This window comes from Oncorhynchus mykiss, chromosome 16 (assembly GCF_013265735.2).
Source record: "Oncorhynchus mykiss isolate Arlee chromosome 16, USDA_OmykA_1.1, whole genome shotgun sequence".
Taxonomy (NCBI): Eukaryota; Metazoa; Chordata; class Actinopteri; order Salmoniformes; family Salmonidae; genus Oncorhynchus; species Oncorhynchus mykiss.
In genome coordinates, this window is record NC_048580.1 from 55965514 (window position 1) to 55977722 (window position 12209).

The 12209-nt window shown below is 41.3% G+C and overlaps 1 protein-coding gene across 5 annotated transcripts in view; it reads left to right on the forward strand.

Annotated features, from left to right (window-relative positions):
• LOC110492361 (poly(rC)-binding protein 2) overlaps positions 1-12209 on the forward strand; it is a 21321-nt gene continuing 9112 nt past the window's right edge. The window contains exons 1-9 of one of the 5 annotated variants that reach the window (XM_021566608.2): positions 1-183; positions 1115-1248; positions 1531-1554; positions 3271-3303; positions 3556-3672; positions 4131-4262; positions 4647-4778; positions 4952-5026; positions 8249-8308. In XM_021566608.2, the coding sequence (XP_021422283.1) occupies positions 1180-1248; positions 1531-1554; positions 3271-3303; positions 3556-3672; positions 4131-4262; positions 4647-4778; positions 4952-5026; positions 8249-8308 (642 nt within the window). In that variant the 5' untranslated portion in view covers positions 1-183; positions 1115-1179. Of the gene's footprint in view, positions 184-215; positions 464-1114; positions 1249-1530; positions 1555-3270; positions 3304-3555; positions 3673-4130; positions 4263-4646; positions 4779-4951; positions 5027-8248; positions 8309-12209 lie in introns of those variants that run through there. The other 4 variants (XM_021566611.2, XM_021566610.2, XM_021566612.2 and 1 more) reach the window with 4 other exon arrangements.

Consider the following 12209-nt stretch of genomic DNA (forward strand, 5'->3'; position numbering starts at 1 on the left):
TCGGGTTAAAGTTGAAAGTTGAACAATTTTCCTTTTGTTGTCTTTTGTGTTAAGCAGAAGAGTGGAACCCGATCGAGCAGCAGCGTCTCTTCCCTTTTCCCCGAATCCTTTTAAAATTCCCTCCCGAACCTCTTCCCTTAATACCCTACCCTCCCCCTGAACACATCTCACAGTACGGTTCAGGTAAGGCTGCCCTAACTACTGCATTTTCTTTGGAATGAAAGACAGGGTTAACGGCGCCTGAACGAGTCTCAGGACCTAGGCCGCAACATTCAAAATTGCGGATTATCGTTACACATGCTAGTTTGCTAACATTGTGCTCATTCTGATTTGATTAACGTTAGCTAGCCAGTTAACGTTTGATATCTTCCTTTTTTAACTAGTTAGTTAATGGTTTTAAAAACAACCTAACGAGAACATGCAGCTGGCACAATATTGATGTATCCACACTACTGTACCCAAGGTATGGATAGTTTCTTATTAATTGATTAATTTAGGTTTTTCAACTCTTAACTAGTTTAGCTAGCTAGCCAATGTCACTGCTAGCCATACTGCTAGCTAGCTAACTCGTTGTCATTTCAAGTAGGCACTTGAAGCTTTGACATTTTATTTCCACTAGCAAGCGTTCTGGTTTATATCCATAAAAAATGCTAGCTAGCAAACGTTACTACTAGCTAGCTACTACAGTAACTTTGTTTTAAAGTATATTGTATTTTCCAAGGTGTAAATAAAGGTAGTTAGCTAGGTATCTGTTAGCAACTAAGTCTAGTTAGCGTCGCTACACAGGGCTGTTTCTTCCAGAGTTGTTTTACGTTAGCTAATTAATAGGCCGTTAACTAGCTAGCTACTATTATCTGAACCGGTACACTGCAATGTGAACGGAGTCAGTGAATCTTTGGTGTAGTTAAGGTATCAAGTTAATCGACGTGATTCACTTACGAGATGGCATCATCAGACTGGTACTATATCCATCTCATCTGGTCAACACATTCAGCAGCTAGTTATACTCTTTTCATCTTAACACTCTATATAGAACAGTAACTAGTTACGGTTGTTGGTTGCCCTCTAACTTAAAACTCGGCCGTTTATCTCTCTGGTCCCTCTTGTCTTGCAGACCTGATACTTTTGACCAGAGACTCGACTTCTTGGCCAGTCTAGACTAAATACACTACAACAGCTATGGACACCAGTGTGGTTGAAGGAGGGCTCAATGTCACCCTTACTATTAGGCTACTTATGCACGGAAAGGTGAGTATGAACAGGAGATGGGTGATAGAATTATGATCATTACACCATGGTTGTTCCATTCACAAAACTCATTCATTACTGTGAATAGTCAGCATAAACATAATCTCTTGCCACTGTCTTTAGTGAGGCACCAGAGACTAGCATAAATCTTGCACACTACATTGGATAACTTGGATATAATGGGGGAAACTAATACAGACAGGTTTCTTTCAATCTTGAGTAAAGCTATTAAGTGAATATGAAAAACGGATGGATTAGTGATATTGCTTTTCTTGTCTGCAGGAGGTTGGAAGCATTATTGGCAAGGTGAGTGTGTCTTTTTCCTGATGTTTCTCACTGTGTTCGGCTTTGCGCTGTTCAATCATGGCTGTGACTGTTGTGTAAACATCTAGCTGCGTTTAGCAGCGTAGGTATATTTACATACACTAGTGTTGCTCCCCATTGTATGGGTTGCACAAAAACACTCCATGGTGAAGCTAGATGTTAAACAAAATCCATTTCAACTTACTGTGCCGGTGGGCATGACAGTTGGTCATTATGAGAGGGGGGATTTCAGACAAAATATTGAAAGTGATGTATTATTAAAAACACTTTCCAAACGTGGGTCTGTTGTAGACTCACTTCCTATGCGCCATATACAGTGCCTTGTGAAAGTATTCTGCCCCCTTGAACTTTGCGACCTTTTGCCACATTTCAGGCTTCAAACATAAAGATATAAAACTTTATTTTTTTGTGAAGAATCAACAACAAGTGGGACACAATCATGAAGTGGAACGACATTTATTGGATATTTCAAACTTTTTTAACAAATCAAAAACTGAAAAATTGGGCGTGCAAAATTATTCAGCCCCCTTAAGTTAATACTTTGTAGCGCCACCTTTTGCTGCGATTACAGCTGTAAATCGCTTGGGGTATGTCTCTATCAGTTTTGCACATCGAGAGACTGAAATTTTTTCCCATTCCTCCTTGCAAAACAGCTCGAGCTCAGTGAGGTTGGATGGAGAGCATTTGTGAACAGCAGTTTTCAGTTCTTTCCACAGATTCTCGATTGGCCTTTGACTTGGCCATTCTAACACCTGGATATGTTTATTTTTGAACCATTCCATTGTAGATTTTGCTTTATGTTTTGGATCATTGTCTTGTTGGAAGACAAATCTCCGTCCCAGTCTCAGGTCTTTTGCAGACTCCATCAGGTTTTCTTCCAGAATGGTCCTGTATTTGGCTCCATCCATCTTCCCATCAATTTTAACCATCTTCCCTGTCCCTGCTGAATAAAAGCAGGCCCAAACCATGATGCTGCCACCACCATGTTTGACAGTGGGGATGGTGTGTTCAGGGTGATGAGCTGTGTTGCTTTTACGCCAAACATAACGTTTTGCATTGTTGCCAAAAAGTTAAATTTTATACGGAGATTTGATTACACACAGGTGGATTGTATTTATCATCATTAGTCATTTAGGTCAACATTGGATCATTCAGAGATCCTCACTGAACTTCTGGAGAGAGTTTGCTGCACTGAAAGTAAAGGGGCTGAATAATTTTGCACGCCCAATTTTTCAGTTTTTGATTTGTTAAAAAAGTTTGAAATATCCAATAAATGTCGTTCCACTTCATGATTGTGTCCCACTTGTTGTTGATTCTTCACAAAAAAATACAGTTTTATATCTTTATGTTTGAAGCCTGAAATGTGGCAAAAGGTCGCAAAGTTCAAGGGGGCCGAATACTTTCGCAAGGCACTGTATATTCACTTCACACGCGCCATATGTGTACAAAAAAGTAATAACTTGCGGGGGACTTTTATTTTGACGAGGTAAGCAGAGAGGAATTGAGTCTACAACCGACCCAAGTTTGGAAAGTCAGTTTAGTAATGCATTATTTTAGATATTTTCTCATTCACCCCGTCATGATCACCAACCGTCCTGCCCACCGGCCCAGTAAATTTGACTGTTTTTGTGCAACCCGATTCAATCTGGAGCAACAGTAGTGTATGTAAATATTATGGTTCCTGTAATTTTTCTGCAGAAAGGAGAGTCTGTGAAGAAGATGAGAGAGGAGGTGAGTTGTCTGTCATTGCATTGAGGCTGTATAGAAGTGTTGAAAGGAGTTTGAGAGAAGTAGACAATTCTATACATTTTCCATGTCTGATTCTGACTCATGCATCAGGGTTGATAGATTGCAATTTTAGAACCAAAATCAGGCTGGCACTGACAGAGCTTTAATTAATGACTGAATTCCTAAATGAAATATATGGAGTCTTAATATTTTAGCATTGTAATAAAGAAACAAGTGACTGTTTGTCTTGTGTAGAGTGGTGCTCGTATCAACATCTCAGAAGGGAACTGCCCAGAGAGGATCATCACCCTGGCAGGCCCCACCACCGCCATCTTTAAAGCCTTCTCCATGATCATCGAGAAGCTGGAGGAGGTTCGAAAGGAATCCTAACTACAGATTTCAAACAGGCCATGTATAACCAGAGTGGCGCAGCAGTCTAAGGCACTGCATCTCAGTGCAAGAGGTGTCACTACAGTCCCTGGTTTGAATCCAGGCTGTATCATATCCGGTAGTGTTTGGGAGTCCCATAGGGCTGCGCACAATTGGCCCAGCGTTGGCCCGGGGTAGGACGTCATTGTAAATAAGAATTTGTTCTTAACTGGCTTGCCTAGTTAAATAAAAAATGTTTAAATCTGACTGGAACTGTATTAAAATGAAATTGTAAAGAAAATAGTTTTTATGCACCCATAACCACACAATTTTGGAGTAAAAATACTAGTAGCAATTTCTGATTTTTCATAGTGAAGTTCCTAAAACATCTATACGACCTAGATTCTAGGTCTTTGGACTGACGTCATCCTGACCAGTGTCTCCTGTTGTATTCCCCACAGGACATCAGCAGCTCAATGACTAACAGCACGGCCACCAGTAAACCGCCAGTTACCCTGCGCATCGTTGTGCCTGCCAGCCAGTGTGGCTCGCTCATCGGCAAGGGCGGCTGCAAGATCAAGGAAATCAGAGAGGTAAGTACAGTACAGCCACACATGAGGCAGTCATCATTACAGCTGGGGGTTTCATGAGATATATTCTAAAGAGAAGTATTGACAATGGAATTTGAATGAACCCTTAAGAAATTCATCCAAAAACCTTTTTTGACCATTTGGCCAGTCAAGTTATGAATGGAAGATTCTTGCCAAACACCTGTCGTTGAATGTTATGATCCAACCTTTACTGACACCAGGGCTATTTTCGCCTAAGAATAATACATCTTTGGCACTGGGTCACCACATAAAATGTTAATATGTTTATTCAAAGAACTAGCTTTATTATTATTATTATTATTAGTAGTAGTAGTAGTAGTAGTATAATTGTCTGAAGATATTTTAAAGAGAACTGTATCTCTGTAGTCGACAGGAGCTCAGGTGCAGGTGGCAGGAGACATGCTACCTAACTCCACGGAGCGGGCCATCACCATTGCAGGGACCCCCCAGCCCATCATCGAGTGTGTCAAGCAGATCTGTGTCGTCATGCTTGAGGTAGTAGTATGGGAACAATGGCGCACTACCCCTTATTTGTCTTGGATTGTCAGGAATGTTACTTAGCTTCCTGATTTGATAACCATTGCTTTTCTACATTTGAAGGTCCTGCAAAATAACTACTGTGTATGTATAGTTTCCAGTTCCTAATAGTATTTGTTTCTCTCTCTCCTCAGTCTCCGCCTAAGGGTGTAACCATCCCTTACAGGCCCAAACCCTCAGGCTCTCCCGTTATCTTTGCAGGTGGTCAGGTAAATAAACCAACCTAATTAATCAACTAATTAATCTGTAATTTGTCAGTTTGTTAATTAAGTTTCCCTTCTAAAATGATAGCTTTGTAATTTGTTTTAGGGAAGTTGAATACCACTGCATCTTTAGGTCTGTGTTACTACATTTAAGTAGTATAATTCTGCACTGTGCAGATGTCAGCACCATTGCCGATTGGCCAGCGTTTCTATGTTAGAAATCCCCTCCAGTAATTGTAGAGTAGCTGAGCTGACAGATGGGTTGAATGCCAGCTGGAGGGTGCATATGTGTTACCCGCATGACCATATCATTGTTTTGTGTGTAATGTGTTCTTTGTGTGTGTGTGTATACAGTGCCTGTCACAAGTATTCACCCCCTTTTGGATTCATTCACATTTTGTTACAAAGTGGGATTAAAATTGATTTCATTGTCATGTTTTGTCAACGATCTACACAAAATACTCTGTCAAATTGAAGAAAAATGTATATATTTTTTTGATGAATGAAAAATAAGACCCTAATAAACCATGATTTAGATAAGTATTCACCCCCCTGAGTCAACAATGCATGTTAGAAACACCTTTGGCAGTGATTACAGCTGACTCTTCTTGAGTAAATACTTTGCACACCTGGATTTTGCAATATTTGCCTGTTATTCTTTTCAAAAGCTGTCATTGTTGGGGATCATGGCTGGACAGCAATTTTCAAGTCTAATCATATATTTTCAAGTAGATTTAAGTCAGAACTGTAACTTGGCCACTCAAGAACATTTGCTGACTTGCTAAGCAACTCTAGTGTAGATTTGACCTTGTGTTGTAGGTTATTGTCCTGCTGAAAGGGGAGTTATTTTCCCAGTGTCTGGTGTAAAGCAGACTGAAGCATGTTTTCCTCTAGGATTTTGGCTGTGCTTAGCTCCTTCCCGGTTCTTTTTATCCTGAAACTCTCCAGTCTTTGTTGATGTCAAGCATACCCACAACACTGCAGTGACGTGTTGGATTTGGGTGGAAGTTAGGCTAGTGGTTAGTGTTGGGCCAGTAACTGAAAGGTCGCCGATAAAAATGTGTGCTATTGAGCAAGGCACTTAAGCCTAATTGATGTGTAATGATCATGCTGTTTAATCAGCTTCTTGATATGCCACACTCCAAGCGGGCTGTCGTGCCTTTTACTGAGGAGTGGCTTCCGTCTGGCCACTCTACCATAAAGGCCTGATTGGTGGAGTGCTGCAGAGATGGTTCTCTTTCTGGAAGGTTCCCCGTCTCCACAGTGGAGCTCTGTCAGAGTAACCATCGGGTTCTTGGTCACCTCCCTGACCCAATGCCCTTCTCCCCTGATTTCAAATTTTTGCCAGGCGGCCAGCTTTAGGAAGAGTATTGGTGGTTCCAAACTTCTTCCATTTAAGAATGATGGAGGCCACTGTGTTCTTGAGGACCATCAATACTGCAGAAATGTTTTGGTGTCCTTCACCAGATCTGTGCCTTGACACAATCCTGTCTCGGAGCTCCATGGACAGTTCATTCGACTTGGTTTTTGCTCTGACATGCACTGTCAACTGTGGAACTTTATATAGACATGTCCAAGAAATGTAATTTACCACAGGTGGACACCAATAGTTGAAGAAACATCTCAAGAATGATTAATGGAAACCGGATGCACCTGAGCTCAATTTCGAGTCTTATAGCAAAGGGTCTGTATACTAATGTATGTAAGGTATAAAAAAATATATATACGTAAATTAGCTTTTTCATTATGGGCTATTGTATGTAGATTGCTGAGGGGGAAAAATATTATTTAATCCATTTTAAAATAAAGCTGTAACGTAACAATGTGGAAAAGGTCAAGGGGTCTGAATACTTTCCATATGGAAGGGGTAGTTAGTTATTCAACCCCTATTTCACACAGGGTGAGTCCATGTAACTTACGTGATTTGTTAAGTCAAATTTTTACTCTTAAACTATACCGAACAAAAATATAAATGCAACCATATTTTTTTTTTTTTACAGTGTTACAGTTCATTTAAGGAAATCAGTCAATTGAAATGAATGAATTAGGCCCTAATCTATGGATTTCTCATGACTGGGAAACGATACAGATATGCATCTGTTAGTCACATATGTCTTAATAAAAAGGTAGGGTGTGGATCAGAAACCAGTCGGTATCTTGTGACCATTTGCCTTATGCGGCTCAACACATCTCCTTCGCATAAAGTTGATACTTACGACATGGGGCCGTGCATTATAATGCTGAAACATGAGGTGATGGTTGCGGATGAATGGATTAACAATGCGCCTCAGGATCTTGGCACGGTATCTGTGTGCCATCAATAGAATGCAATTGTTGATTGTCCGTAGCTTATGCCTGCCCATACCATAACCCCACTGCCACCATGGGGCACTCTGTTCACAGCGTTGACATCAGCAAACCGCTCACCCACAAGACGGCATACACTTGGTCTGCGGTTATGAGGCTGGTTGGACGTGCTGCCAAATTCTCTAAATCAACGGAGGCGGTAGTTGCCAAGTTCCATTGGCAGCAGCTCTGGTGGACATTCATGCAGTTAGCATGCCAATTGCACGGTCCCTCAGAACTTGAGACATCTGTGGCGTTGTGTTGTGTGACAACTATACATTTTAGTGGCCTTTTATTGAACCCAGCACAAGGTGCACCTGTGTAATTATGCTGTTTAATTAGCTTATTGATTTGCCACACCTGTCAGGTTGATGGATAGTCTTGGCAATGGAGAAATGCTCACCAACAAGGGTGTAAAGAAATTTGTGAGCACCATTTGCAAGAAATATTTTTGTGTGAATGGAAAGTTTCTGGGATCTTTCATTCTTATGAAACATGGGACCAACACTTCATGTTTCGCTGATATTTTAGTTCACTATCATTTAGAAATGCCTAAATTACTATTTTAGTTATTACATTTTTATTGTTAAAGATTTCTCTTCACTTTAACATTATGGAATACTTTATGCAGATAAATGACCAATTACAATAAAGCATTTAAGAAAATAAATCCATGGGGGGTGACTACTTATGATGTGTGTTGATGTATGAATTACCCCATAACATTTTTCTCATTCCAGACATCCAAGGTCATAGGTTCCCAGTGTACTACAGCCTATATATTTGCGTGTTTGTCTGTACATTCACTTGGTGTGTATGCATGTGCATGCACTTTGTTTCTGTTTCCCTTGCGCCCTCCTAAGTGCTATTCTGTCATTGCAGGCATACGCTGTTCAAGGACAGCACGCCATTCCACAGCCTGACGTAAGTGAAGGTCATTCTGTAAGTGAGCCCATATATCTACATATACAGTCAACCCTCCTGGGTATCAATGGCATCCACCCTCTATTACATGCTGTACTTTTTGTCCCTCCCCCTAAGCACCCAAGTTCCATTTTGTGTTTCAATTCATGCACTGCAATGATGCAATGCTAAGGCCTAATTTTAGTTCTAAACACAGTTGGTTGTTTCAATGACTTTGTTGCCGTGTGTATTGTTTAGTTTCTTTGCACACCAATTATGTTTGATAGGAATTCTGAATTTAGGCTTTGACTCATTGGCTTGATTGTGATCCTATGCTAGTCTTCTACTGTCAATCAATCCATTGTGTTGAGTTGCTGCATGTATGGTAATTATAAAAAATTGACAGCACATAGTACTGTAAAGTAATTGCTCAGAAGCCCCGGATTCCGGCCTCCTGAGTGGCGCAGTGGTTTAAGGCACTGCTTCGCAGTGCTTGAGGTGTCACTACAGAACCGGGTTCGTTCACTGGCCGTGACCAGGAGTCCAATAGGGCGGTGCACAATTGGCCCAGCGTCGTCGGGGTTAGGGGAGGGTTTGACCAGGGGGACTTTACTTGGTTCGTCGCGTTCTAGCGACTCCCTGAGGCGGCCGGGCGCCTGCAAGCTGACTTCCAGTCGTAGTTGAACGATGTTTTCTCCGACACATTGGTACAGCTGGTTTCCAGGTTAAGCGGGTGGGTGTTAAGGAGCGTGGTTTGGCGGGTCATGTTTCAGAGGATGCATGACTCTACCTTCGATAATTGGATCACAATTGGAGAGAGAATTAAATTAGAGGCCCACATTCTCTGATATGTAGGATGCATGATATTTCAGCCTATGGTATCGGCTGACTGGCCTAAAATCGTTCCAGTATCAGACGATAATTTCATAGCCAATGTTTTCTGCAGGTATTTCGTAGTGTTAAATCTTTGCCAATAATTTATCGGTGTCGACAGAATTTTATTTTTATTTTGTAGGTATTTTATTAGGATCCTCATTAGCTGTTGCAAAAGCATCAGCTACTCTTCCTGGGGTCCACACAAAACATGTCATAATACAGAACTAATGGACAAGAACAGCTCAAGGACAGAACAGCATCAATTTTAAAAAAGGCACACGTAGCCTACATATCAATACATACACACAAACGATCTAGGTCAAATAGGGGAGAGGCGTTGTGTTATGTTTGTTTTTTAAAATCCAGGTTTGCTGTTCATTTTAGCATTATGAAATAGAACAGAGTTCCGTGCAATAATGGATCTATATAATACTGTACACTTTCTTGAATTTGTTATGGATTTGGGGACTGTGAAAATACCCCACCAGACATGGCACCAGGGATAAGTGTGTACCGTATGTCAGAGCTTTGTGTATGTTGACTATGCAATCAATTTGGGATTTAATCAATCAATTAAACTTATTTAAAGCCCTTTTTTACATCAGCAGATGACTCAAAGTGCTATACAGAAACTAGGGATGCACGATATATCGGTGAACATATCGTAATCAGCCGACATAGCTGTAGTTTAACGACCGATGTGCAAAACGATGTCAAAGCTGACGTGCATACCTATATAATGAAGGTACATGATGTAATGACACCACGTAAAATGTTGCACTATACGTGCAACATAGCATTCCTAAACTAGCCCACAATGTCTGCTGTGTGGATCAAGCAGTCAACAAGTCAAAATTTTAGCGAGACAACTCAAAGGCAATCCATTAAAGCCAAGATAATGGAATTCATTGCCCTTGACAATCAACCGTTCTCTCTTGTGGCTGATTGTTGGCTTTCGCCGACTGGTCGAGCACCGGTTAACACTACCAAGTGTGCTATTTTTCCGATGTTACACAGTAATAGTGTCACTGCTATTAGATTCACGACATGCATGCTATGGAACGCTAGCCAGCTACTTAACCCTGTCGCCCAAAGCTAACTTTATAAGCAGCCAGCTAGCTTCATCTGGCTAGTGAGGCTCAACCGGAGCGGGTTATGTGTTGTGAAGCTAGCCACAATAAGGATTAGGCACAATCGTGGAATTTACGGTTTGCCTTCAAATTTAAAGTATGTCATTGAGTGATTCAAATTAATACAAATAGTATAATTATGCTATACTTTTATTTTGAAGGCTAACCGCAAAGTCCACTATTGTGGCTAGCTTCACATTGATGGGTCTCACCACCATTAATCAAATAAGAACTCTCTTATAAATGAGGGTTATTTTAGATGACACCTAGCTATAGTAAGCTAGCTAACTATAGCTACTGAAACAGGTTATTTGACGTGTATAATTTTTGACACGCAAAGACCCAAACGGCGTTCCATAGAAATCCTGGTTGAGAATGAAACGACTGAACAAATGAACAAAACAGCACAGCAAGTAAGTTAAATAAATAAGTTTTGATTAAGTTTTATTGGTAACAGGGACATAGGTAAATGCCAACAAAATAACTTTTTTTGTGTGTAACCTTTTTTTAACTAGGTAAGTCAGTTAAGAACAAATTCTTATTTACAATGACGGCCCGGACAATGCTGGGCCAATTGTGCGCCGCCCTATGGGACTCCCAATCACGGCCGGATGTTATTATTACAGTCTAGACTAATGATGGCTCTTACCCTGAGATACAGTGTCTTAGACCGCTGTGTCTGTGTGTAACTATTTACCTGTACTAGAATGCTTAAAAGGCTGCTAAAATTTGAAATATCAGTTATCGGTATCAGGGTTTTTTTGTCAAGGAAAATATCGCATATTGGCCAAAAAATGTCATATCAGTGCATCACTAACTGAAATCCAACCTAAAACCCCAAACAGCAAGCAAAGCAGATGTAGAAGCATGGTGGCTAGGAAAAACTCCCTAGAAAGGCAGGAACCTAGGAAGAAACCTAGAGGAACCAGACTCTGAGGGGTGGGCAGTCCTCTTCTGGCTGTGCCGGGTGGAGATTAGAACAGTACATGGCCACGGTGTTCAAACATTCATAGATGACCAGCAGGGTCAAATAAAAATAATCAGTGGTTGTAGAGGGTGCAACAGATCAGCAACTCCGGAGTAAATGTTGTTGGATTTTCATAGCCGATCATTGAGTTAGAGTCAGCAGGTGCAGTAAAGAGCGGGTCGAAAACAGCAGGTCCGGGATAAGGTAGCACGTCCGGTGAACAAGTCAGGGTTCCATAGCCGCAGGCAGAACAGTTGACACTGGAGCAGCAGCACGACCAAGTGGACTGGGGACAGCAAGGAGTCATCAGGCAAGGTGGTCCTGAGGCATGGTCCTAGGGCTCAGGTCCTCTGAGAGAAGAGCGAGAATTAGAGGAAACATACTTAAATTTACACATGACATCAGATAAGACAGGAGAAATACTCCAGATATAACAGACTGACCCTAGCCTCCCGACACAAACTGTTGCAGCATAATTACTGGAGGCTGAGACCGGAGGGGTCGGGCGACACTGTGGCCCCGTCCGACTATACCCCCCAGACAGGGCCAACCAGGCAGGATATAACCCCGCCTGCTTTGCCGAAACACAGCCCCCACACCACTACAGGGATATCTTTAACCACCAACTTACTACCCTGAGACAAGGCAGAGTATAGACCACAAAGATCTCCCCACGGCACGAATCTGAGGGGGCGCCAACCCTGACGGGAAGATCACGTCAGAGACTCAGGCTTCAAACATAAAGATATAAAACTGTATTTTTTTGTGAAGAATCAACAACAAGTGGGACACAATCATGAAGTGGAACAACATTTATTGGATATTTCAAACTTTTTTAACAAATCAAAAACTGAAAAATTGGGCGTGCAAAATTATTCAGCCCCTTTACTTTCAGTGCAGCAAACTCTCTCCAGAAGTTCAGTGAGGATCTCTGAATGATCCAATGTTGACCTAAATGACTAATGAT